The sequence below is a fragment of the Corythoichthys intestinalis genome, chromosome 7 (genome assembly GCF_030265065.1).
Source record: "Corythoichthys intestinalis isolate RoL2023-P3 chromosome 7, ASM3026506v1, whole genome shotgun sequence".
Taxonomy (NCBI): Eukaryota; Metazoa; Chordata; class Actinopteri; order Syngnathiformes; family Syngnathidae; genus Corythoichthys; species Corythoichthys intestinalis.
The window spans coordinates 27,498,102-27,524,236 of NC_080401.1; the positions used below are offsets into that span (position 1 = coordinate 27,498,102).

The 26,135-nt window shown below is 36.6% G+C and overlaps 1 protein-coding gene across 4 annotated transcripts in view; it reads left to right on the forward strand.

Moving 5' to 3' along the window:
* Nucleotides 1-4,670: 4,670 nt before the first annotated feature.
* jak1 (Janus kinase 1) overlaps nucleotides 4,671-26,135 on the forward strand; it is a 67,447-nt gene continuing 45,982 nt past the window's right edge. The window contains exons 1-5 of one of the 4 annotated variants that reach the window (XM_057840293.1): nucleotides 4,671-4,963; nucleotides 5,581-5,718; nucleotides 21,598-21,809; nucleotides 23,433-23,556; nucleotides 24,644-24,788. In XM_057840293.1, the coding sequence (XP_057696276.1) occupies nucleotides 21,620-21,809; nucleotides 23,433-23,556; nucleotides 24,644-24,788 (459 nt within the window). In that variant the 5' untranslated portion in view covers nucleotides 4,671-4,963; nucleotides 5,581-5,718; nucleotides 21,598-21,619. Of the gene's footprint in view, nucleotides 5,719-8,217; nucleotides 14,269-21,597; nucleotides 21,810-23,432; nucleotides 23,557-24,643; nucleotides 24,789-26,135 lie in introns of those variants that run through there. The other 3 variants (XM_057840292.1, XM_057840291.1, XM_057840294.1) reach the window with 3 other exon arrangements.

A 26,135-nucleotide genomic window follows, 5' to 3' on the forward strand; every position in this document is an offset into this window, starting at 1 on the left:
ATCTAACGTATCGGGAAAAAATGCGACAGAAACAAAAAAAAAAAATACAATTAAGCAATAGTTATGAGGTAAATATCCGTGACTTTTTTACAGACACCATTTTTTTTATTGTGACGTAAGTTTTTTAAAAGTTTAAAATATGCAAGTGAATAATTTTCTAAAGTCGTTTTTTTCTTTTTAAACAAAACATTAGACATCAATTAATGATTCTAAGCTAAAAACGACAGACATTTTGAATAATAAATATAATTAATTACCTTCGTTTTATGGCTGGGTTGAAACAAAAGCGGTTGTGTGACATCTGTAAATGGAGGTTTACAGAGTAAAACGGACACATTAAAAATAGTTCGGAGGCTTAATGCGCCATAAATCTGCTATGGCAGCATATAGACATATTGTTCCATCAAACTCAACAGTTGTTTTGGCTTAAAATACAGCAGTTTCTTTTAAAGAGGAGTGTAAAACTACTTTTCCAGTCTTGTATGTGTTTTCCGCCATATATATATATATATATATATATATATATATATATATACATATATATATATATATATATATATCGATCTATATAGATAATAAATGATTTTTAAGAACTTCAAATGTAATAATTATGCTAAGTTTTAAACATGTTACTGTCCCACCAAATTACTTTTTAAACAAGAATTCAGTAGTAGAAAAATGCTTGGCTTTATTAAGTGCTTCATTGTGTGAGTCTACTCAAATCCACGCGTAGCTGCTCAGTTACACGCAATGAGTTGCCACAGCAACTGTTTAACAAGTTAAACGATGATTGACACATATGGCGCTTTTGAAGCGCGTGCATCTGGCAAGATTGAACACACTCATCTGTCAATCATCGTCAACATTAATAAATTAATAAATAACTCCAGTGCACTGCCTGCCTGCCTGCCTGCCGAACAAAGAGCAGAGAGAGGGAGGGAGGGAGCGAGTGAGACTACGTGATTAGCTCGGGACAGCTCTTCTGTATTTTATTTTATTTTTTAATTGAAAAAAATCCACGATGGACTGAGGGCGCGAAGTTTGAAGCGCCATGTAGCGAAGGATCACTGTATTGTCTAAAAGAATCTGTACTTACTTTATCCACTATGTCATTCCATAAATTGGGGACAATTTATGCAAAACAACTAATATTTTGGGAGGAGAAAAGACAGTTTTTTTCCCATGACGTTTTCAAGGGGAAAACAAGTAATATTTCCTATATACAGCTCAACCATTGACACTACATTTTATCTTTGTGATTCATTGTTTGTCACAACTTGGATATTCAAGTGTATATATGTATAAATAAAATCACCATTGAGTGGTCCGCCTCACAGTTGTGAGATCAGAGGTTCAATCCCGGGTTTTTCGTGTGTGGAGTTTACGTGTTCTCTCTCGTGCCTGCCATACATAGAGATTAAAAATAGGGCGGGGGGCATAGCCCCCCCGGTGATCGAAAAGATCATTGCATGTAATTGACTTTCAGGTATATGAATATAAAATTAAGACTTTGCCGGTAAAATATTGTATATAAAAGCTGTAAAGCAATAAAACAAACAACAAAAATGAATGAAATGTACAAAAAATATTTTTAATTTCGAACAGATCATGTGACTAACACCTTAGAGACGGTCATTTGTTTTGCTTAGCCAAAACCACCTGAGGACAGAAGAAACAAGATGGATATACGTTTTTTTTTTTTTTCAAACCTAAGCGACAACAACTACTGAGCAAGAACCAAGGATTGAAGATGTGGACGATGAAACACCGGAGAGCACCGCCAAAATGACTTTCAGTTTGTCTCACTAAAGACGCTAATTGTACAACAGAGCCACCACTGGGTGGACCATATTCAATGGATGACGTCCTTGGCAAAAAGCATAGCTGTCCTAAGCAGAATGATATAGAATTCCCCTGAAAAATGATGGGAAACAAAAAAACGCCCTTTTTCAATGCATGATTATAAATATTCCTGGTTGGAATATTCAGTCAAAAAGGATGCCGTCTCCTGTTTTGCCTGCCGCCAAACTCACCACGGTGAGGATTCGTTTCGCAAGGGTGTGAATGACTGGAAAAACCTAGCATTCATTTGGATATCTCAGCAGAATGCAAAAATCGGTGTCTATTTCTCCACAGAAAACCGCACGTGCACACCCCCACACACATAACTGAGATCCCTGTAATTACGAGCATGGGCTAAGCTACTAACCGAGCATACATCTTGTAAGTTAATTTTATTGATGACACCGCGTCATCAACATGTTTTGCCCCCCCGCCACAAAAGTCATACACCGCCTATGGTGCCTGAGTGGTTTTTCTTCAGGTAGTCCAGTTTCCTCCACACGGAGAGCGCACATCTTGATGGTTTAGACACTTACAGAGGAGAGATAATGAGCAGATTGGAAAAAGGGTGTTGAAGAAAAAGAGACCCGGCAAGAGACAACGAGACAGATCAAAAAGAAGGTAGCTGGTCGGGCATGCTCCGGATGGGGGCCGTGATGACCTGTGTCAGGGCATGGGAAACTGGTAACCATTGAAAGTAAACATTATTGGATCATTGTGACATAAAACCCTACACATGATAAGGTGTCAGCTAAGGGAGGGCTGTTATGTAAAATCAAATAAAAATCACAATGGTACGGAAGTCAACATTGTGTTTTGTTTTTGAAGCTCAACAGCAGCATACCCCACAGTTACATATCTTTACCATTGTTTTGTTTCAGGATTCCAGTTCTGTTGTTTTTTTAAAAAATTTTTATTAATATTTGTTGCACAATGAAAGTGAAATAACTCTCTAATGGTCCTATACATTGTGAAGCTGTGGGGGCATGTTCCCCATGTTTATATCACTACTTTCTTACTCTCGAAGCCCGGCAGCGTAACCATGTGACATCACTGCCCTGCGACGTCAACAACAATGGCGACATACCAGCTAAACTAATTTTACAAATTGTATAAAAACGAAAACATCAAGAGGGGTTTAAATATATAATTATTTAACTCATGATAATGTTTATCTTTTAAGAACTACAAGTCTTTCTACCCGTGGAGCCCTTTAATTAAGTTATACTTTATTCATAGACTTCATAATTGTATGGGGAATGGGCAATGCCCCTGCCCGCCTCCTGCAGGGACATCATCCTCCATCCCCGGGGTCAAGTATGTGTGGATGGGAAGGCCAACTGTGAGCCGGCGGAGCATTCTTTTGGCAAGCGCCGCCACAAGTGCGGCACCAAATAATGGACCACCGTATAGACTCCATGGTCAGCAATAGGCCAGCCAGCACCTGCACTTGCTAAACCATTTTGACAACTTAAGATCTCATATGTCTCATGAAGAGTCTCACCAATTTTGAGGAGGATCCAGCTAACTCCCTAGGCGCAAAGGTCTCTAATGTGTACCCTGTAAATCGATAAAGATTTCACATTTGATCCAAAATACCCGATTTCCTATTGGGTTTGGAATATGGATACATAGACTTTCTGGAGCAGTTTTGCACAGCGTATTGACTCCCCAAATTTCATCGTTCTATGGGGCGCTACAGAGCCATTTGGTACATTTTTTCGCAACGTTGCAAAATTATCGAAATTTACGCGAAGCTGCATGTATGTGCAAGTTTCGGTGAGTTTTCGAGCATGAGACCTCCAAATTGGCCATTTTCATTTGCCCTGAAAGAAGAAGAATAATCCTTTGAATTACAATATGGCTCTCGCCCCAGTTGGTGCTCAGGCCCTCATAAATTGTGATTGTATATAGAATTTATCATTTATTTGAATATTATTTATAATGGATTCTGCATGCTTTCCTCAAGTATTACGTTTCTGATGTGAAAATTGAGTAATTTATATGCTCTTGAAAACGGCAAATGTCAAATTTGCACTAAATAGAAAAAAATTTACTTGCTCTCTAGGGTGAAAACTTATATGATATGTTAAATATTGCTATTGATCCTGAAAATATAGGTGATTATTTGTTGGGTCTAAACTGCAAAGTAACCCAAGAGAGGACCTAAATAACTGAGACAGGAGACAGAGAGTGAAATTTCTCTGCATTTGGTGTTTTTTTGGGAATCAAGTGTAAAATCTGAGAATTTCATAGCCATTTTAAGTTTTGTTACACTTATATAAAAATAATAAATCAGGATTTTATTAGGGAAAAACTGAATTTTTTGAGGCACCTGCTCATGAAGACTCATATATGCCTGAACCAGCTTTGGTTTTGAAAATATTTGAATTTTATTTTATTTATTTTTTTAAATAGGCCCCTATGAATCAGCCCTGTGTCCTGTCAATATATTATGAAGTCTATGCTTTATTCTAAGTTGATCTATGTTACTTTTATCTGTAATATTAAAAAGGACACAATGTTATGCATTGGTGCACTTCTCATAATAATAATTTCATAGACAAATTACACTATTCACAGTAGCGACACGGAGTAGGGGGGCGCGAAACGTTTACGTCCTACTGGATAGGGGCATAACAGAAAAAAAATTAGACACAATGGGCTAATTAGAAAAAGTTGGAAAGAATATCTAAAATGTGAAAGCTTCATTTTCCACATGACATCTATTTGGCATCCAATGCAGAGAGGCACTCGAGTTTCTGTCACTGCTCTCTACAACAGGAATGATGTACTGGAGTACTTGTTGCAAACCGTGTAGCGCCGTCCCTGAGCTGTCAAATATTGCACACGCCTTCTAGTCAGTAAGCAGACTAATCCATAACAAGTCGGAGGATCAACCTGCTTCCGGCTTATTTGAAACATTCTTTTTTTTTTTTTTTTTTTAATTCTCCCTTCCGCAATCGAAAGTCTATTTTTGAAAGCGTGATCATCTTGTCACATGGCTTTTGAGGATTCAATAACAACAAAAAATGGCGACAATCACGTTGCTTCGTGTGCTCTTGCTGCGTCATTAAAAAAAATTCATGTAAACGAGGGACGCAGATCGAGCGGAAAGCAGGTAAGTGAGCAAACGATACTATTATATGTCTGTTCTTCCGCAGTGTTCATAATATTCCTAGCTGATATTAGGATCTTGTTGAATTCTGTTTGTTTTGATCCAGAAAGGGGTGTGTGTGCCTGTTTGTGTGTGTGTGTGCGCGCAGTTGGGCGTCAACGTTTGGCTGCACATTTTTGCGTATTATTTTTTGCACTTTTTTTTTTGCATGAAAAACCCTATTGATCTTCATTTTAAAAATACCTGTATGTTGCAAATATACTGTAACGTTTTTTGGGGGGTTTCGTTTGTTTTTGTTTGCTTAGAATTTCAATAAGAATTTGCACTATTTTCTAATTAACATCCTTATGGTTGTTATTACGTTTGCTAGTTTACAAGTTGCACGCTATATGCTTTAGTCTGTTTGGAATGTTTACCTTAGGTTGGCGGTCACTGTGAGGTAAACACCGCAACCTTTTTAAGACGCGAAAACAGAATCGAGTTGGTTGCGAGAACAGTTGATACTCTGACTTGGTGTTTGGCAGTGTTTTTGTGGCACGTTATCGCCATATTCAGGCCACGCGTGCATATTGTATTGCCGCGGGTTGAGCTACGGGGTTAATGGAGTTGTTTACATGAAGTGCAGAGGGTTGGAGTCGGACTGAGGAGAAGGAGGGAGGAGGAGGAGGAGCCGCTACGTAAAGCAGACGCCACCCGAGAGGGGAGGAGCCTGCGAGGAGAATCATAACAAGTTTGACGTCACATGCCCTTTGGAGCAGGTATGAACTATACTATACTTAAAAAAAAAAAGAAAAAAATAAATAAAAAAAAAAAAATATATATATATATATGTTTATTTATTTATATTTATATGGCGGAAAACACAGACAAGACTGAAAAAGCAGTTTCTGCTCTTGCACCCCTCTTTAAAATAAACTGCTGTATTTTAAGCCAAAAGAACTGTTGTGTCTGATAAAACAATATGTCTATATGCTGCCATAGCAGATTCATGGCGCACTAAGCCTCCGAACTATTTTTAATTTGTCCGTTTTACCCTGCAAACCCCCGTTTACAGACGTCGCGCAACCGCTTTTGTTTCAACCACGCCATAAAAAGACGGTAAGTAATTATATTTATTATTCAAATTTCTGTCATTTTTATCTTAGAATTATTAACTGATGTCTAATAGTTTGTTTAAAAAAAAAAAAAAAACTTAAAAAAAATTATTCACTCACATCTTTTAAACTTTTGAACAAATTACGACACAATGAAAAATTTAGCGTCTGTAAAAAAGTCACGGATATCTACCTCATAACTATCGCCTAACTGTAATTTTTTGTTACTCAATATGGTAAATAATCGATCCAAACAAACAAAAAAATTGAAAAATAACGTTTAAAAGGGTAACTATATGAAAAGAAAATCTCAAGCACTCCTTGTTGTCTGCGATTTCTGCATCGCGACCCTTGTTATATCACCATGTTTCACCCATAAAATCCCCCCAAAATCCGGCTGTTGCCATTCACAGCTGTGTCTTGAGACTCGGTGGTACATGCTACATGGACTTTTTGGATCAAAACATCGTATATACGCGATATCTTGTTAAAATCGTGGCGTCTTTAAGTCTGCTCTTGCGTGCTCTCGCCTCCAGATAGGGTTTTACTGTTTAATTTTTTTTTTCTTTTAAATGGCCTCCTGTTAAAAATGTTTCTTCCCCCAGAAAATTTAGATTTAAAGCTTTCCAATGATGTATCACACGTGCATATCGGACAATTTTGAAATTTGGCCAAATTGGCGGTCTCAGAGCGGAACTTCAAGTCACCTGAGTGTTTTCCGCCATATATATATGTATATATTTTTTTATTATTAAATTTATTAGGATCATGGAAGCTTCCACTTGGGGAAAATATATACATACAGTATATCCTGTTTATACATGATATAATAAAAATATACAGTACTGTGCAAAAGTTTTAGGCAGGTGTCCTGCCTAAAACTTTTGCACAGTACTGATATATATATACACACACACACACACACACACACACACACACACACACACAAAATCTTGTTTCGGTACGTACCTTGGTTTTGAGGTCACGGTTCGGTTCATTTTCGGTACAGTAAGAAAACAAAATGCAAAATATAAATGTGCTAGTTGTTTATTACACACCTTTGTGCTATCAACAAAAGGAACATTAGCCTATACAAAGCTAGAATTCTGCTCAAAAAGTAGCGGGTATTTAAAGATAATCCAACAACAATTTGCCTTTCAGACACCGCGTATTGGTCAGCTTTCTTTCTGAAAGAAAGAAGAAAAAAGAAGTCCTGTGCTAAAGAGAAAAGCAATCCCAAAGACAACGATTTAAACATGTATTTTACAAATGAAATGCCTCAATGAATCTTTTTTCTTCTTCTTATGAACGGTTTCAAAAGCTTTATTGGTGGATTTTCTCAAGTTAAAGTGCCACACAGAAATCAATAAATTTAATTGTGTAAGCAGGATCTGTGTATTATTCTTATTATTTAATACAGGTGTTTTAGCACATTCCAATTTATTTTATTTAAATGGGCTATTATTTATTTTATTATGTGTTTATATTTTACAAATGTGATGTAGTATTCATTCATATTGTATATTTTATGTTGTATAACTTTAGTTCCTATGTGAATATTAGTTCAAGAGATCTGATGGACTCAAAAAGTGGGTTACGATTGCATATTAGTTTGAAAATTGACCGGATCCACCGTATTTTTACACGAGTGACTTCCGGTCTGCTCGATCCTAGCTACCGGTAGTAGTATTGACGCAGGAGAGTCGCGTCTCACGTCAAATAATAAACTCTGCCGTTATTTTCGCGTGCGTCGTGTTGAGCCGCTTCTGGGACGCATCTTAACACGCGGCCGCATTGCGACTGGTGTGCATTGGCTGATTGACTTTAACGCCCGCGTTTCACTGCGTTCTCGCGGCGGCCACATTGTTGCGCCGTTGACGTTTCTGGGTTATACTGTCCTACCGTGTTGGTCCTCATTATAGTAGAGAGGACGGGAGTAAATATAATCTACACAAAGAAACTGTAACCCGATCGACTCACAGCCTCGAATAGTAAGGGTTACATTACGTCAGAAACTCGTTTGGTACGCCTCCGTTCCGAACCGAGCACCACGTACCGAAATGGTTCAATACAAATACATGTACCGTTACACCTTTAAAAAAAAAATATATATATATATATATATATATATATATATATATATATATATATATATATATATATATATATAATTTGCCATGTCCAAATAGGAACAAGGATGAGGAAATCGTTTTTATCTTTTCATCTCATTTAAGAAGAACCAGAGTAGTACATTTGTAGGCGATACAATATTTTTCTACACAAGGGATTCACAGCAGGTTATTGACACTAACTGACTCAAGTAATTTGCTGCCATTGATGGTGATAGACTTCCAATCAATTTGAACTGTTCAACACTTCAAATTGATTGGATGTCTGCTTGTGACAAACTGAAATCAATTCACTGTAGAAGGATGAAAAGAGGCACACAATTGGAACTATCCTCATCAACACCACTGAAAGAGTTAAAAACATGAGCTGTATGTGCAGTCATCAGCACAAATAAAAGCTCAGGTGCATCATAATATTGTAAATGAAAATACAATGGGACTATGATCAAGCTTCCCAGATAGCAGACCGACGTTGAAAAGATGTTGGATCAATATTCCGCTGTCGATCATATATCGTTTAATCAACGTCACTTTTGCACCCTCAGTTAATGTTGTTTCAACGTTGAAATCTCTACAAAACCTAAACGTCATTTCGATTATTAATAATATTGGAAAAACGCTGAATCAATGTTATCTTTTCGACCAAAACGCCCGCTCATCCATAATTCAATGACTTTTCAATCATATTTCCCGGTCAATCATAAATCAACTATTTGTCAACATTAGTTCATCAACTATAAAACAATGTTAACCCAAACCATCACCTGACATATCATAGAACAACGTTGTTTCAACGTCACTTGACATCAAAAAATTTGATGTCAATCATACTGATGATTTTGATGGAAAATCAACGTTTATTCAATGTCTATCAATGTTGGTCTGCTATCTGGGTTGTACTGTAACTTGATGAAACAATATACCAAATAAACAAAATGAGATCAAAATCCACTAACATTTTTCAGCCTGCCAAAAAAACTCTTTTGTTACTACAGGTCAGGGGTCGGCAACCCAAAATGTTGAAAGCGCCATATTGGACAAAAAAACAAAAAAAAAAAAACAAATACCAGTATGTCTGGAGCCGCAAAATATTAAAAGCCTTATATAAGCCTTATAATGAAGGCAACACAAGTGACTCACATCAGGAATATGATAGTCTCTGTGTGAGGGTCTCGACATGACATGACATTTTTATCAGCTGCTTACAAGTGATCTCATTTACTATGTTTGATGAATTAATGACTTAAAGTGCCTCGGTTACTGTGACTCTTTTTTTAAATTCACTAATCTCATATAACAGTGTAAGTTAGTCAAATATTGCTCATAAAACAAAACGAAATCTAGTTGTGGCACTTAATTGACACACTGCAAGGCACTCATAAATCCAGGTGTCGCTATATTGTAGAAAATGGCATTTAGGTCAATAGTTCTAAAAGTGTTCCCTTTGAAATGGTTTTACGTTTTCAATTTTTTTTTTCCCTTGGATCTCGTCTTTCATTATACCCTGAAGAACTTGTCTGTTTGCTGAGTGGAGGGGCTTCTAAAAAGACACGATTAGAAGAGTTATCACTATATTTATGCATGCACTTTACGTGTTTTCTTTTTCCAAATCAAACCTTTAAAGCCCTTTTTTCAAGGGTAGTGTAGGATGGGTTTGAACTAATAATAAGCTGTTTGGGGGAAATGGTTTCTGGTATTCATTTACAGTTAGTGTTAATTAAGCACTGGCGGTTAAATACGTTTAGAGCAGTGGTTTTTAACCTTGCTAAAGGTACCGAACCCCACAAGTTTCACATGTGGATTCACCGAACCCTTAGGTATGAGATAATGAAGCTTTTTTTTTTTTTTCAAATTCAAAACCGATACATCTAAGTTAGCAAGCCAATAATTTAGCAAATTCTCATTCAAAATTCTTCTCATTTTGAAAGCATGTTTTATTAACAGGTCAAAATTTGAGACCACGCTGCCCATTGGTCTGTTGTATGCCCTTATACCATGTGCGGGTCAACCTTCCAAAGAGTAAACCAGTTCCTCCTGCCATCAGATCCAGGACTAGCAGTTAAAAGAAATGAATTAAGCCTGTAAATTGGGAGCAAACCAGTCCAAAGCCTGGTCTAATAAGCCACTTTGCCTAGATTTAATCAGCGTACGAAAATAGGGCTCTGCGTTTCTTTACCTTTGCCAAGCCCCTTAGACGTACTCACCGAACCCCTGGGGTTCGATTGAACCCAGGTTAAGAACCACTGGTTTAGAGTTCGAGGCTTCTAGTTAATACTTTCTCAAAACTGCTGTATTAGAAATTCACTGCATAGCGAGTGAAATATTCCATTATGTTTATGTTCATTTCTTTCAGAAATTGATCATTCTTACTAAAAAAGCTAAGAATTTCGTGACTTTCTGAAAATAAAAACCCCAAATTCTACATATCAGCAAATTTAAATATTTAATCCACTCAAATTATTTTTTTTAAATATCAAAATTGGCATTTTACAACATAATTTTCCCATGAATGAATATTTGGGTGTTACTTTACAAAAAAAAAAAAAAAAAAAAAAAAAAACCTGAAATAAACCTTTGATTATAAAAAGCTATTAAATACTACTAATACTGTGCAGTTGACAACGTTCTTTGTAGAATCAATCTTCTCCACTTGGGGTCGCCATTTCCCCACACATGACCAGGGTTCCTGTAATGCAGAAACGTAAATAAAATCTGTGCACGTTGCGCTAAGGAGATTATGAAGCAGCAGCAACTATTTATACACTAAGGCGACATAGTTGTTACAATATGAATGATATAGGCTGTTTGTTCTTTCCAACAGTGGGTGGGTTTTTTTGTTCATTCATTCATCTTCTGAACTGCTTAACCTCACGAGGGTCGTGGGGGTGCTGGAGCCTATCCCATGCAACTAACAACGGGCAGGAGGCATGGTAAACCCTGAATTGGTTGCCACCCAGTCGCAGGTTTTTTTTTTTTTTAATTAAAAAAAAAAAATTTATGTTAACTAAAAGATTGATTTAGAAGCCACTCAAAGTTGGTCCAGACTCGAGGGACATTTATTTTTTTATTTATTTATTTTTTTTAAAGAAACTGTTTTCACCCTCCAGATGCTCGAATTTATAGCCTGCATGTCAAACCCAAACTTTTTAGACATTTACGAAATGATATAGAACAAGTGGAAATGTAGTTCTTTCTATGGAAGAAAATTTGGAAGTTTCTTGACATTGGCCAAGTGGTACACCTGTAGAGAAAAGTTACAATAACCATTTTTCAGAATTTAATATTAGAAATGTGGTGATTCCGCAGGAAGGTGAATTCTACAGTCTATATTTTGGCATGTAACTCTCTACATCAATTATAGTGGTCCCCAAACACTGTGATGTGCCACATTGAAAAGATCATCCCTGATCAAGAGTCTTTTCAGGGAAATTATCCAATTTAACTTCAACAGCCTGAATATTACAATTTAAGATGTGTGTGTTTGTGTGTGTGTGTGTGTGTGTGCGTGTGTGTGGCTGTGAGTGTGTCTGTCTGTCTGTCTGTCGCTCTCTCTCTCTCTCTCTCTCGCTCTTCAATTCCTACAAATATATCAAATTTCTATTCAATTAAATGGTTCCACATTCCATGTGAGTAAGTTTCTCAAACATTGAGAAGAGTTTATCGTCATTACTATTGTAAGCCTTATGTGACTATTCATTGAAAGGAACCTGTACAATATTCTGTACACTTTTTGTGATGTTTTGGTTTAGTGTTGTGCTGTGAGATTTTTTTGTCATCTTTTTCTATTGTAGTATATGTGCTTTGACTCAGTAAAGATTGGGAAACATTGAACCACAGAAATCAAATCACAATTTATTACAACAACTATACAACACAAATCCTTCAACTAAGAAAATGTTTCCGTTCTTGTGCAATTACATTGTGTCCAGCTTTTTTGCAAAGCAAGTAACAGGGGAAAGAAAAGCCCTATTTTGTGCGCTTGTGGACCAACATCCCACAGATGATGGATGGATGACATTTGGAGACTTCTAGACTTGACAGGCTGCCCTGGTTCAGTTATCACAGTGCTGATGCTGTCCCCATCAAAGGTACAGTACTGTGATAACTGAAGGATGGCTGCCAACTTGACTCTTATGCAGCAGTCTAATCAGTTTTGCCTCTTGATACACAATGTGGAGAAATGTGGGCATGTGAACAAAAACTTTCACTCTCCCATTTACATGTTCAGTTATGTCACATGGTAATATCTGTTTTTTCTATTGTTTCTAAAATAAATATTTCTTTCTATTCAAGTGTGGGTATGGTTCTTATAAACGCAATATGTTTAACTCATTGTTTACCATTGATGATGATATACTTGTAATCAATTAGAACTGGGAAAGCTGGCTTTGAATGATTGTGAAAAATAAGATAATATAAAACATACATTCTCCAAACTTTAGTAAAGGGGATGGCTCATTTCATAATTTAATTATTAGTAATTGATAAGTACTTGCTTCGGTACTATGAAAGTATTATTGAAAAAGTCCTCTGCATGAGATAATCGAACAGTACATGGGAAATACAGTGGACCTGGTTGAAGGGTCAACTCAGGGCAGGTGAGGTAGATATGGCGGAAAACACTCAGGTGACTTAAAGTTCTGCTCTAAGACCCCCAATTTGGCCAGATTTCAAAATTGTCCTATATGCATGTTGGATACATCATCAGAAAATCTCAATTTTCTGGGGCAAGAAAAAATTCGAACAGGACGGCATTTAATTTTTTTTTAAACAGCAAAACCCTAACAGTAGGTGAGAGCATGAGAGAGCATAATGAAAGTCACCACGATTTTAACGAGATATTATCGCGTTCTTAACTCTTTTCGATCCAAAAACTCCATGTGGCATGTATCACTTGTTTTTTCCCCCCATTTTTCATTGTTGATCAATTATTTATCTTCTCAAATAACGGGGGGAAATGCGACAATAACCAAAAAAAAACAACAATTAAGCGATAGTTATGAGGTAGATATCCGTGACTTATTAACAGACACCATTTTTTCATTGTGACGTAATTTGTTTAAAAGTTTAAAATATGCGAGTGAATAATTTCTTAAAGTCTTTGAAAACAACAGAAACTAAATATTAGGCATAAATTAATGATTCTAAGCTAAAAATGACAAACATTTTGAATGATATACTTACCTTCTTTTAATGGCTGGGTTGAAACAAAAGTGGCTGTGCGGTGTCTGTAAACGGGGGTTTCCAGGGTAAAACGGATGAATTAAAAATAGTTTGGGGGCTTATTGCGCCATGAATCTGCTATGGCAGTATATAGACATATTGTTCTATCAAACACAACAATTCTTTTGGCTTAAAATACAGCAGTTTATTTTAAAGAGGGGTGCAAGAGCAGAAACTGCATTTTCAGCCCTGTCTGTGTTTTCCGCCATATAAACATGCATGCATTTTAGAATGTTATTGTTGTATATACAAAAAATTACAAAAGAAATCTATAAATTAAGAACAATACGAACTGATTTCATTCTAAATGTACCAAATTAAATCAATTTCATTCCAATAATTTGATCATGACTCGATCAGACCACTGCAAACTACATTTTACAGACACCACTCAGTTTTAATCAAAATGTTCTAACTTTATTGGATCATCTGCGCTTATGATGCTGTTGCTTTACATATGCTGTTAATATGCTAAATGTCCTTCACATTATTCAATATTCAGGTTGGATTGTGCCTATTCGTAATGTAATACATCATTTTAGATTTTATTCTCAACAGGGTTTAAATGTTCACGTCTTCATTTTGAGTGACGGCCCGATCAACCAATCAGCGTTCGTACTGGCACGGCCAATGCGTGGTTTACGGGAAAGGGGCCGCTTATTGTCAGGAAGTCTTAGCAAGATTCTAGTGTCTGCATCACTTCGAAACTAAGAAAAAATAACCAAGAGAAACCAGTTTTTTGTCAAACTACCAAGGAGATAATTTCTAAAAGGCTTTTAAAACCGAACTTCAACTTGGGTGGAGCGCCAAATGGTCAAAACGAAGCGGAAGTAGCCCACCAGCTGTCTGGTTAAGAGCCTTGGTAAGTGACTGTATGATTTAACGTTTCATTACAAAAATATAAGATTTACTTATATGTCACGTTTGTATACATGGCTGCCATTTCCTCATATCGTCGCGTTGTACAGCGTAGCTTGGTTGCTTTACTTACAATGGCGAACTGGCTTACGGAATTGGCTAAAGAATACCGACCAAGGGTAATTAAAATGTTAGCAATTACGGTTCTGCTTTCTGTTCTTAATGTCTGAACTTCGAGAACGAAGTGAAAGGACGATGAGGCCAACCAGGTCGAGGTAGATAAAAAAAAAAAAAAACGTCATTGGGTTAGTGATGTCACTACTGTGTACGTGCTGCGTTCAGTAAGCGAATGTTATGACGCAAACAATCTAACAATTCCCCAGACTCAATTACGTAACCAATAGTTAGACACCGCGTCCCACGAATGGACACATGTCAATGTGTTTGAGAAACCTGAGGAAAAAAAGTATGATTTGCCCCTACGATGATATTCAAATAAAAAAACGGGATCATCGTGCCTCTGGGTGCCCACTGGCTGGACAACAAGGCACAAAAAGACAGAATCAATATACTGTACTGTTTCAATTGCAGACTGCACTATGATTGTCAATATTCGATGATGTAAGGTAGTCGCAGTAGAAGAAAAAGTACTGTAATACTTGACTGTCAGCATCTCCTATTTCAAATGGACTACAGTATGGCCAGGGATGATTTTTATCATAGACATAGGTCAGTGCAATATTTTAGATAGCCCTCAGGAGGAATGTCAGCTGTGTGTATAAAACGTGTGATATATATATACAGAGTGACCCAAAAAGGAAAAAAAAAAATCTATATATATATATATAGTAAATTAAACCTTAAGCATGTCATTTAAGAAACAATGGAATTTAATTTTTCAAAAATGACATTCTTTAAAAGGTGCCCACTCTTGAAATCTACTGTTGTGATTCCTCATCTGATCTGCAATATTGTGAATTTCTTCCTGAATTCATCAAGGTTACTAAAATTGTGCACTATTTACTTCCTCAAGGTCATTGTCTTGCAGTGCTGCCACTTTCTCATGTCTGCCAATGTGCCAAAATTCCCTTTTTTTTTTTTTCCAGCAGTGGTGAACAGAACATTTCAAGAATGCATTTATGCAGGACGACGCCATTTAAAGGACATAATTTCAAAATCAAAATTCCATAATTGATTCTTAAATGGCATGTTTTGAATTGCTTATTTTTTGGGTCACTCTGTATATTGAGTCAACAGAAAACGCCCTTTTACAGATTTGCATACCTGTCAAGTTGTACGGTTTCGGCATAATTTGTACAAGTGACCACTGATTTTTAAATGTGTACGCCGTACATGCAAAATCTGTACGTTTTTCGTGCATTACGGTCTTTTTTTTCTCCGTTCGGATTTTGTCACCGTTTCGGCAACGAGGCAACGATGAGTTACTACGGTGGTTGAATGACGCGAGAAAAGTCAGAGACACAGAGAGAGAAGAGTGTTGTGACGCTGTAGCAAATGCGATGCTAGACTAAGTGGCTCCAATATTTCCTGACTGTAGCCGACAGCCTACAATCTATGCCTAGATATATCAAATCCTTATAGAACTACATGCGAAATGACAGACGGCGGCATTAATAAACAGCCGCCATTTTGAAGCAGTAGACGTCTCAGAAAGGCTCTGTTGTAGTGAACCTTCCTAGCAAACTTAAGTAATATTTTATCTAAAATACTCCTAAATCGGCAAAATCTTGACTTGAATCTATCTTTAAATGATGAAACAGTTTTAAAACTTAAACATGTCGAAAGTAGACAGAAGAGAACTAATGCAAAAACGGTAGCAATTTTAACAACTTTAACAGTTGATTCACAACATTAAACGATTTCCAAACATAGCAAAGGCTACTATGTTTTTTTTTTTTAATTAAAAAAACATGAAAGGTAACACCAGTTACTTTGCCAAGTAACTAATTACTATTACCTTCAGGTAACTGAGTTACTATGGTAAATGGTGTTATACTTATAACTCAATTACTTTTTGGGAGAAGTCATTTGTAACTAATTCATTACTTTTTAAAAGTAAGATTAACAACACTGGTCATAAAGATGAAGACTGCAGAATGAAAAGTGACGAAAACGAAGATTTCATTCTGCCAATTTGTTGCCGAACACAGTTTTCCTGAAATTATTGCTGATCACTTCTCAGAATTAGCAAAACAAATGTTCCCAGACTCAAAGATTAGGTAAGTTAATTTTATCAATTGACCTTTTTAATTTATAATTGGACACATTAACGAACTACCTTCAAGTTAAACTGAATTGCGAGCTGAAGTGCCATGAAGTGCAGCCATCAAGACATGATAGAAATTGCCAAAAGTGCTACATACAATTATAACAAAAGTCACTGTTAAATTTTACTAATCATGATGCAGCTGAAGATATTGATTGTTCTTTGATTGCACCAGGGTATATGGTACAATATTACCAATAAATTCATATTATTTAAAAAATTTAGCTTTATTTTTGTTTCATATTGCACGCTATATACAACGTTGTAAGATTAGTCACCAATTTGTAAGGAGACACATCACTATTTGTAAGATTGCCAACGGCCTCGGGTTGACAAGTATGGATTTGCATACACACGTCGACTTCGCCTTTTGAATAAAGCCACAATTCCATTTGAAAACTAAGTACTATTCATGCTAGGGGGCAGTGCAGTTTTATAACAGGATAGCCAATACACTTCCTTCACAACATCCTTCGCAGGTCAGGTTGCGTGTCTTGAAAACCTACATTGTTTTTCAATCTTCTAGCAGTGCAATTGTAATGACAGTCTGGCTACTTTGTTTGGACTGACGGAAAATTAGAATTGACACATCACTGCTTTCGCTGAATAAACAATATAAACAACTACAATGGGAGTACACCAAACTCCCATGTGGCACATTAAAACTCACCCACCTCCCCATAGTTGGCTGCAAATGGCTCCAGCACTCCCGCAACCCTCGTGAGGACAAGCGGTATAGAATATAAATGATTGAATGAATAATATACAGCATGTGAATTACGAATTGCAACTATGGAATCACAGGAGTGCCAAAATTGAAGAAAATTAATTAAGAGAAATAAATAAATGAAAATATAAAAGTATATTTTGTCATTAACTTTTACTTATTGAAAATCCCAAACAGAAAAAACAACGACAATTTTAGTCATTGACTTTTACTTTTTGTCATTGAAAAACAAACAGAAAAAACAATGGCAATTATTTTTTTTGCCTTTGCCTTTTCTATTTCGCTTGTCTTTGCCTTTGCTTTTACCGAAAAGAATGGTCTTTAAATCAAATGGCGTTGGGAGGGGCTTTCCAAACAGGAAAGGGTTAGTTATCAACATCTTTATTTAAATCAGATTGTCCTGGGATGGGGTAATAGGCTGAGATGACCCATCTAGCCTGTCAATTGCTCCTCTAATCAGTTGTGAAAAGAATTTTTTCATATCTCCAAATAAATGAAGAATCAAAATTCGCATGGATACAGAAAGCCCCAAGCCACCCAGTTGCTCCGAGACGTCACTTTGCTTCAGGTAAACTAAAAGAGTAATCAGCTGTCGACTACGATTCCTGTTTGGAAAGCCCCTCCCAAAACCATTTGAATGATAGACCATGCCTTTCGGTAAAAGCCAAGGCAAAAGCAAAAGGCAAACACAATGACAAGTGAAACAGAAAAGGCAAAGAAAAAACATTAACCATTACCCCCCACCCGCTTGTCTTTTTCAATGACAAAATGTAAAAGTCAGTGACAACAATTGGCATTGTTTTTTCGTTTGACCTTTACTTTTTTTCATTGAAAAACAATGACAAAAATTTTCATTGTTTTTTTCTGTTTGTGATTTTCAGTGACAGTAAGTAAAAATCAATAACAAAATATACTTTTATATTTTCATTAATTTATTAATTTCTCTTTATTTATTTATTCATTTAAAAATATATATATATTTTTTTAATTTTGGCACTCCTGTGATTCCATATGCAACTAGCTAGTCATTATTCAGAATGCGGGCTCTTTGATAATGTAATTATACCTTTAAAAAAAAATACTGCAATTTTTTCCTCTGAATTCCACATTCATCTTCCTTAGAAGAAGAGTGAGGAAGTTGGGGCCCCCCTTCCTCTCTCGTTTTCCATTTCCATCTAGACGTCATTATGACGAATCGGCATGCTTCCTGCCCTGTCCACCCATGTTTGCATCTGTCATGATTGTTCTCTGAGTGAGTTTTACTGGGCCTTTCACTGGTCTGTACTTGTGACAATAAAGAGTATTACATCAACATCGTAAATCAGATTGAGAAAAGCTCACCATTTATTTCATCCAGTTTCTGCATTATGACAGATTTTAGAAAAAAATGATGAGTAGTATACAGAGGTCTCCCAGTTTCTGGCAACTACAAGTCACAATGGGGAAACACATGTAGGTGCAGCTGGGATGTTTGTTGAAATAAAAACTGAGTTTGTGTTGAAAGGAGACTCTAAGCTGTTATATGAATGGATTTATGTGTGTGGTTTCTTTATTAAAAGAAATGAGACTTTACTATCTAACAATAACTCAAGTGCTAATATTCTTCCTCAAAACACAATACGAACGGACACTTAAGACACTAATTAGCATAATCGCTAACTAGCTTAGCACTCTGTGCTAATTAATAACGTCTCATAAACAAAGAATTCAAACAATACAATTGGCTTCATTTGCTCACCTCTGACGGGGGCATACTGGATCTAACAATTAGGGCTGCAGCTATCGAATATTTTAGTTATCGAGTATTCGACTGAAAATTCTATCGATTAATCGAGTAATTAGATAAAACTTTTTTTTTTTTTTTTTTTTTAGGTAAAGAACTATTATATACATGAGAAAAAATGACATTTCATCTAATATTGAACCATTTCCACTCAATCAATGAATTTGTTTTCGATGCACATTGTTGAAAACAGCCAACAATTGCATCTCAGATGTGACTAGAAAAAAATAAAAGACTAATTCACCGCTTTCACTCGAAAAACTTCTAGATCTTCATTAAAAAAATAAAATAAAATATGTATATGGCGGAAAACACTCAAGTGACTTGAAGTTCCCTGTGAGACCCCCAATTTGGCCAAATTTCAAAATTGTCCTATATGCATGTCTGATCCATCATTGGAAAGCTTAAAATCTCAATTTTCTGGGGGAAGAAAAATTTTGAACAGGAGGGGTTTTTCACCAAAAAAATAAAAAAAATTAAACAGCAAAACCCTAACTGGAGGCGAGAGCACGCGAGAGCAGAATTAAAGACGCCACGATTTTAACGAGATATTATCACGTACTTGCCTTGTTTCGATCCAAAAACTCCATGTAGCATGTATCACTGAATGTCAAGACACAGCTGTGAATAGCCACAGCCAGATTTATTTGGGATTTTATGGGTGAGACATGGTGATATAACAAGAGTAGTGATGCAGAAATCACAGACAACAAGGAGTGGTTGAGATTTTCTTTTTCATATAGTTACCCTTTTAAAAGTTATTTTTCAATTTTTCTTTGTTTGGATTGATTATTTATCATCTAATATATCGGGGAAAATGCGACAGTAAAAACAAAACAAAACAATTAAGCAATAGTTATGAGGTACATATCCGTGACTTTTTTACAGACGCCAAACTTTTCATTGTGACGTATTTTATTTAAAATAGGCGAGTGAATAATTTAAGTTTTTTTTTTTTTTTTAAACCAAACATTAGACATCAATTAATGATTCTAAGCTAAAATTGACAGACATTTTGAATAATAAATATAATTATTTTTATGGCTAGGTTGAAACAAAAGCGGTTGCGCGACGTCTGTAAACGGGGGTTTTCAGGGTAAAACGGACAAATTAAAAATAGTTCGGGGGCTTAATGCGCCATGAATCTGCTATGGCAGCATATAGACATATTGTTCTATCAAACACAACAGTTCTTTTGGCTTAAAATACTGCAGTTTCTTCTAAAAGAGGAGCGCAAGAGCAGAAACGGCTTTTTCAGTCTTGCCTGTGTTTTCCGCCATATATGTATATATGTAAAAGTTAGGTGTTTTTCCCACGTGTTTCAATTGAATTTCCATTTGTGTCAAGCTATTTTTAAGTTTTAGTTAAGTTTTAAATTAGTCTGAACTGTATGTCCTGATAGGAATTTGATTTTTTGCAATGTTCAACATAAATGTATGATACCTGCTGTATTGGAGCACATTAGGGACCAGTGCTTCTTGGTGTTTTATCCAGCAATGACTACTGAGCTAAAATTGACAGTTAGCTTTATTATGTTTCTATTTTACACCCTCATCACTCTACAGCGCTACGCTTTTACAGATTAAATAAAGCCTGTATGTAACAGACGTTAGCCACGCATCGACAGTAGTCATAATTAATAGAAACCTGGCCCTCTGCGGGGCTAACGTTACGTGAGCGAGGGACAGTATCGTTAATCTTATTTATTAGCGCTTCGAAGTCAACTGCTTTAAGATGGCGGCTGTTTACTAATGTCACCGAGTCTGTCATTTCCCATCTAGTTCTATATACATGTGATATCTGTGAGACTCATCAGACGTTACCTGCTACCACCGTAGCATCATGCGGGCGTAGTTATTACCAACGTCGGCATAGTTTATAGCTGCAGGCCAGCTGCAGTAAGGTATTATTGCTTCTTCCTCTACGCCGTGACGTCAGCGCCTTGTCCCGCATTAAAAGTAGTCCGGGCAAAACGTGATTCTTAGAGCTGGCAAAATTAAACGATTCCTCGAGGCGAATAAAATTACTCGCATCAGTTTTTAAACTTGAGTTGCTCGAGTATTCGTTTCAGCTCTTCTAAGACACAAAAGACAATCTAACTGGACACTGCGTAATATGATTGATTCAGCAATCCAGCAGCAGCAGTTGCAGCAGTTAACTCTCTTGCTCTAATCACTGGTGCGCGCAGCCTCACATTACACACAAACAAGGGACTACTTATACCTGCCTGAAAAATCGATTATCATATTAGTTGGCAACAATTTTTTTAATCAATTTAATCGATTTGTTATGCTACAGTGAGTTTTTATTTATTTATTTTACTGTTTTCCAACCTGACGTCTTTGCTATCATTGGCACAAAGTTTTTCAATTGTACAACCTCAGGAACAATTTAATGGAGAGCTTTCACTGTCCACTGTTCATTAATTACAGAATGTACTTAATCTCTGTTGCTTCTGTGAATGAGAAAATTGCATTATGTATACTGTAGTATGTTTTGTTTCATAGTCATGTTATATTCTTATATCTAAATTCAGTGTTTGAAGGCCACTTAATAGGATGATGGAGTTGGGCAGGCTACTCTGTGGGAAAATGAAGCGATCCAATAGGAGAGACCCACTCATCACTTCGCCTTCTTCCTCATGGGGCTTGGAGATTCACTTCTACTTACCTGATGTGCATCAGCTAGAGTTCTTCAAAGGCTGCTACACTGCCGAAGAGCTGTGTGTAGAGGCTGCCAAGAAATGTTGTAAGTGACTATTGTTTAGTTGGCAAAAAAATATAACACCCAGCTCCTGTAATTGTTTTGGCCCTCCTTTGTCAGCAGTTACCAGAGACAGTTGTGCTAACGTTGTGATAAATGGCAAGCTGCTACACTCACCTTCAAAAGTATATCAACAGTCAGGCAATTTCCTTTATTTTGGTTTTGACATCAAACGGTGATTTGAATAAATCAACATTTTGATAAACCCACTTAATTTTAGCTCAGGAAAATATCAAAAATTGATTTTCAAGAATGTCAATCCATTTTGGAGCAATATGTAATTAATAACTTCCTTCTTCACTCATCTATTCAAGTAAAATTATATGGTATGGCATGGTAAAACTACTCGTTAGCTGCATTCAGACTGCAGGCATATCTGATTCCAATCGGATTCCTCCTCAAATCCTACAAAAACTGCAAAATATACCTCTAAACTAGATTAAATTAACAAACATATTAGCTCAAACAAAGACTTGACTAATGTTGGTTTTAACAGGGAGCAGCTGGATTCAGCCATGCTGGAGGAGTTATGTCATACTCACTGTTGCCACTAGAGGGCAGTGTATCCACCCAAATCAATAAAACTAAATGCAACACTTTCCAAACAAATCATTACAATGCCACTCTAATTAAACGAATCCTCAAAGCAGCAAAACAGGATTCGAAGGTTTTTTTCTAATCAAATTACTTGAGTTAATGAATTAATTGTTTCAGTTCTAATGTGGTTACAATCCGTCTCGCAACAATCTGATTTCCGTGCTCTACGACTGTTCAGACTGCAAAAGACGCATCCAGTTTCTTACTGGATGGGCTCAAAATCGGATTTTGGCTGCCAGTCTGAACAAGGCCTTAGAAGTACATTCTTAAAAAGTTACTTAATTAAATGTGACCAATTAAACGTAATGACTTACAACACACCTCTGATTATGAATTGCTCTCTTGTCATGTAACAGTCATACCGTTGCGAACTCCGTCACTTTGATTATGAATAAAATACGGTAGAACATGTCATCGGATCCCAAGCCATCACAAGCACAAGTAAAAACAACAAGACCCCATCAGTACAAAACAGCTTAGAACTTTGTATAAGCAAATGCCTGTTTGCATCATCTTCCCAAATTCTTCAAAGGCACAGACATACAATATGCACAATAAATTCACATCCCTGCGTGTATATCACGAGAAATTAAGCACACACTTATCAGTTCTGCTGTTCAGCGATAGCACAAGGAAATAGGCTCAGTTGCTCTGACTTCAATAATACTAAGCATCAGCATTTATTCCAAGGTTTTTCACATTGGTCAATATTGCGTGAAAATTCCACCATTATGGACTACGTCTCACTTCAGCCATTCTCCCCAAAAATGTGGGCCTTCCAGAATCCCAGCGGAAAACAAGACTAAAATCAATCTGTAGTGTTTGGGGGTGGGGTTCCAGCAGACACGTTAGGTCTATAAAATAGGTGCTAATGTTTGTTGCATTACTAGTACAGCCCTTCATGTTAATACGTGAATGAGATGAATGAAAGTATTGCATGTGGAAGGGACTGGACAAAAGGTGTGATTTTTAATTGTTTTTTTTTTTTTTCTGTGTTTTTCCTTTCACCAGCTATTTCGCCTATGTGCCATAATCTTTTTTCCCTTTACAATGAGGTGACAGGCATGTGGTGCCCACCCAATTATGAATTCAAAATCACAGGTGACACCAGTATCAAGCTACAATATCGAATGAGGTGAGATTGACTTCTGCATTTGAGTTTAGTTTCATCATACACGGACCCGAATCCGATTTGTTCCACCACTGTTTCAAAGAATCTTTCTTTGTTTAGCCGATCGACATCTCAGTCTAGTTTGATCTATAATCGTTGTTGTAACACTAATTTCAACAATAACATAATGATTCTTTTTACAATAATATAATACTGCTATTATTACTATTACTAAATTTGTCACGATTTTACACTCCTAATGTATCATATGTGTATGTTGTATATATGTAATGACAGTCATGACAAAAAAAAGTCTTCCCTCATGTTGACGATGTCATGATATTATAACGTATAACGTTACTGTAAAGGGTTCAATTTACATTACGATATGAATTTTAGATCATAACGCCCAGCTGTATGACACATAAGTACTACAAAACGAATAAGCTTAATCATTCAAATTAATAAAATCAAGTTAATTATGTTCAAGACCTAGTATACTGTAAATGACATTCATGTGAAAGACAGTTGCTCAAAATATTTAACCATGCGAAACGTGCATTGCTTAGACCTCTTATAAAGGAGAAAATAAAGTTTAAACACTTGAAATGACACCGCTTTCATGTGCGGCTATTTTGTGACGTCAATTATACCTAACATAAACGCTGATTGATAGACTTGAACACTGGTGCATTTGACTATTATTAATGTTATTAGAAGCAGCGGGCAATCTGTGATGCTTGGATTTGATAGGCTAAAATAGTACCGGGCTGGCACTGATAAAATGTACTGTATGCCAGCACTAGTGGCTTCTATTTAAGTATTCCTCCCCTATTACAAATTAGAAAAACAAAATTCTGTTTTACTTATTCAAAAAAAATAAAGATTATTTTAGCTAAAATACAAATGATAAGTGTTTTCTGCCCCTTCAAGTTAAATAAATTGTTAGAATGATTGTGCACACAGTTAACATTTCTGCTTTCCTTATTGTACAGTAGTTAGTCACCACTTATAATGTCTGTCTTTCATTTGTCATGGGCTTAGCTTCAAATCCAACATAATATATGTCGTAAATACTTTTCACTAACGGTGCTGTTACTTTGACGCTCAGATTTTATTTCAGGAATTGGCATGGTACTAATGAAGGGGAGTCTCCAGTTTGGAGACACTGCATCAGTAAACTCAAAGGAAGCCTGAAAACACCAGAAGGAGCGCCACTCCTGGACAGTCCATCTCTTGACTACCTTTTTTACCAGGTAGTTAAAGTGCATGCATGTTCGTTGTTAAGAGATGTGGAGCAGTGTTGGTGTCAGAGCCCTACTAACACAAGACATGATGGTGGTCATTGTTTAATAATGTAAAACATTTGATATTGTTGACTGTCACTGATTGACTGCATGCTGCAGTAAGGAGGAATGATGTGACATTGTCCATGTAGCTCTGTAGCAATGGGAGTCGGTGACATGATTGAGACTTAACGCCCCCGGCCATTCGTCCCACTCCAATCAAGATGATCTCAAAGCGTGCTGTAAACAGATTGCGTGAGATGAAACTACCCAACGCTACGCCTTTCTCCAATCTGTGCCCACTGGTTGTAATTAACTGGGTGGAGAAGCAGATGCAGAAGTTGTCAAGATATTGTACAAACTAGATTCGGTTGAAGTTATGAAATTGTGTTAAATGTAAATAAAAACAAAATACAACGATTTGAAAATCCTTATCAACCCATATTCAATTGAATACACTACAAAGACAACATATTTAATGTTCAAACTGATAAACTTAATTATTATTTGGCAAAAAACAATTAACTTAGAATTTCATGGCTGCAACACATCCAGAAGAAGTTGGGAAAGGTGGCAAAAATTACTGAGAAAGGTGAGAAAAGTTGATCAAACACCTATTTGGAACATCCCACATGTGATCAGGCTAATTGGGAACAGGTGGGTACCATAAAAGGAGCCTCCCCAAACATGCTCAGTCATTCACAAGCAAGGATGGGGCGAGGTTCACCACTTTGTCCACAACTGCGTGAGAAAGTATTTGAACAGTTTAAGAACAACATTTCTCAAAGCAAAATTGCAAGGAATTTAGGGATTTCAACATCTACGGTCCATAATATTATCAAAAGGTTCAGAGAATCTGGTGAAATCAATGCGCGTAAGCGCCACAGCCGGAAACCAAGACTGAATGACCATGACCTTCGATCCCTCAGACGACACTGCCTTAAAAACTGACATGAGTGTGTAAAGGATATCACCAAATGGGCTCAGGAAAACTTCAGAAAACCATTGTCAGTAAATACAGTTCGTCACTTCATCAGTAAGTGCGGGTTAAAACTCTACCATGCAAAGCAAAAGCCGTTTATAAACAACATCCAGAAACGCTGCCTGGTTCTCTGGGCCCGAGCTCATGTAAAATGGACTGATGCACAATGGAAAAGTGTTTTATGGTCTGATGAGTCCACTTTTCAAATTGTTTTTGGAAACACTGGACGTCGTGTCCTCCGGACCAAAGAGGAAGCGAACCATCCGGACTGTTATGAACGCAAAGTTCAAAAGCCAGCATCTGTGATGGTATGGGGGTGCATTAGTTCCCATGGC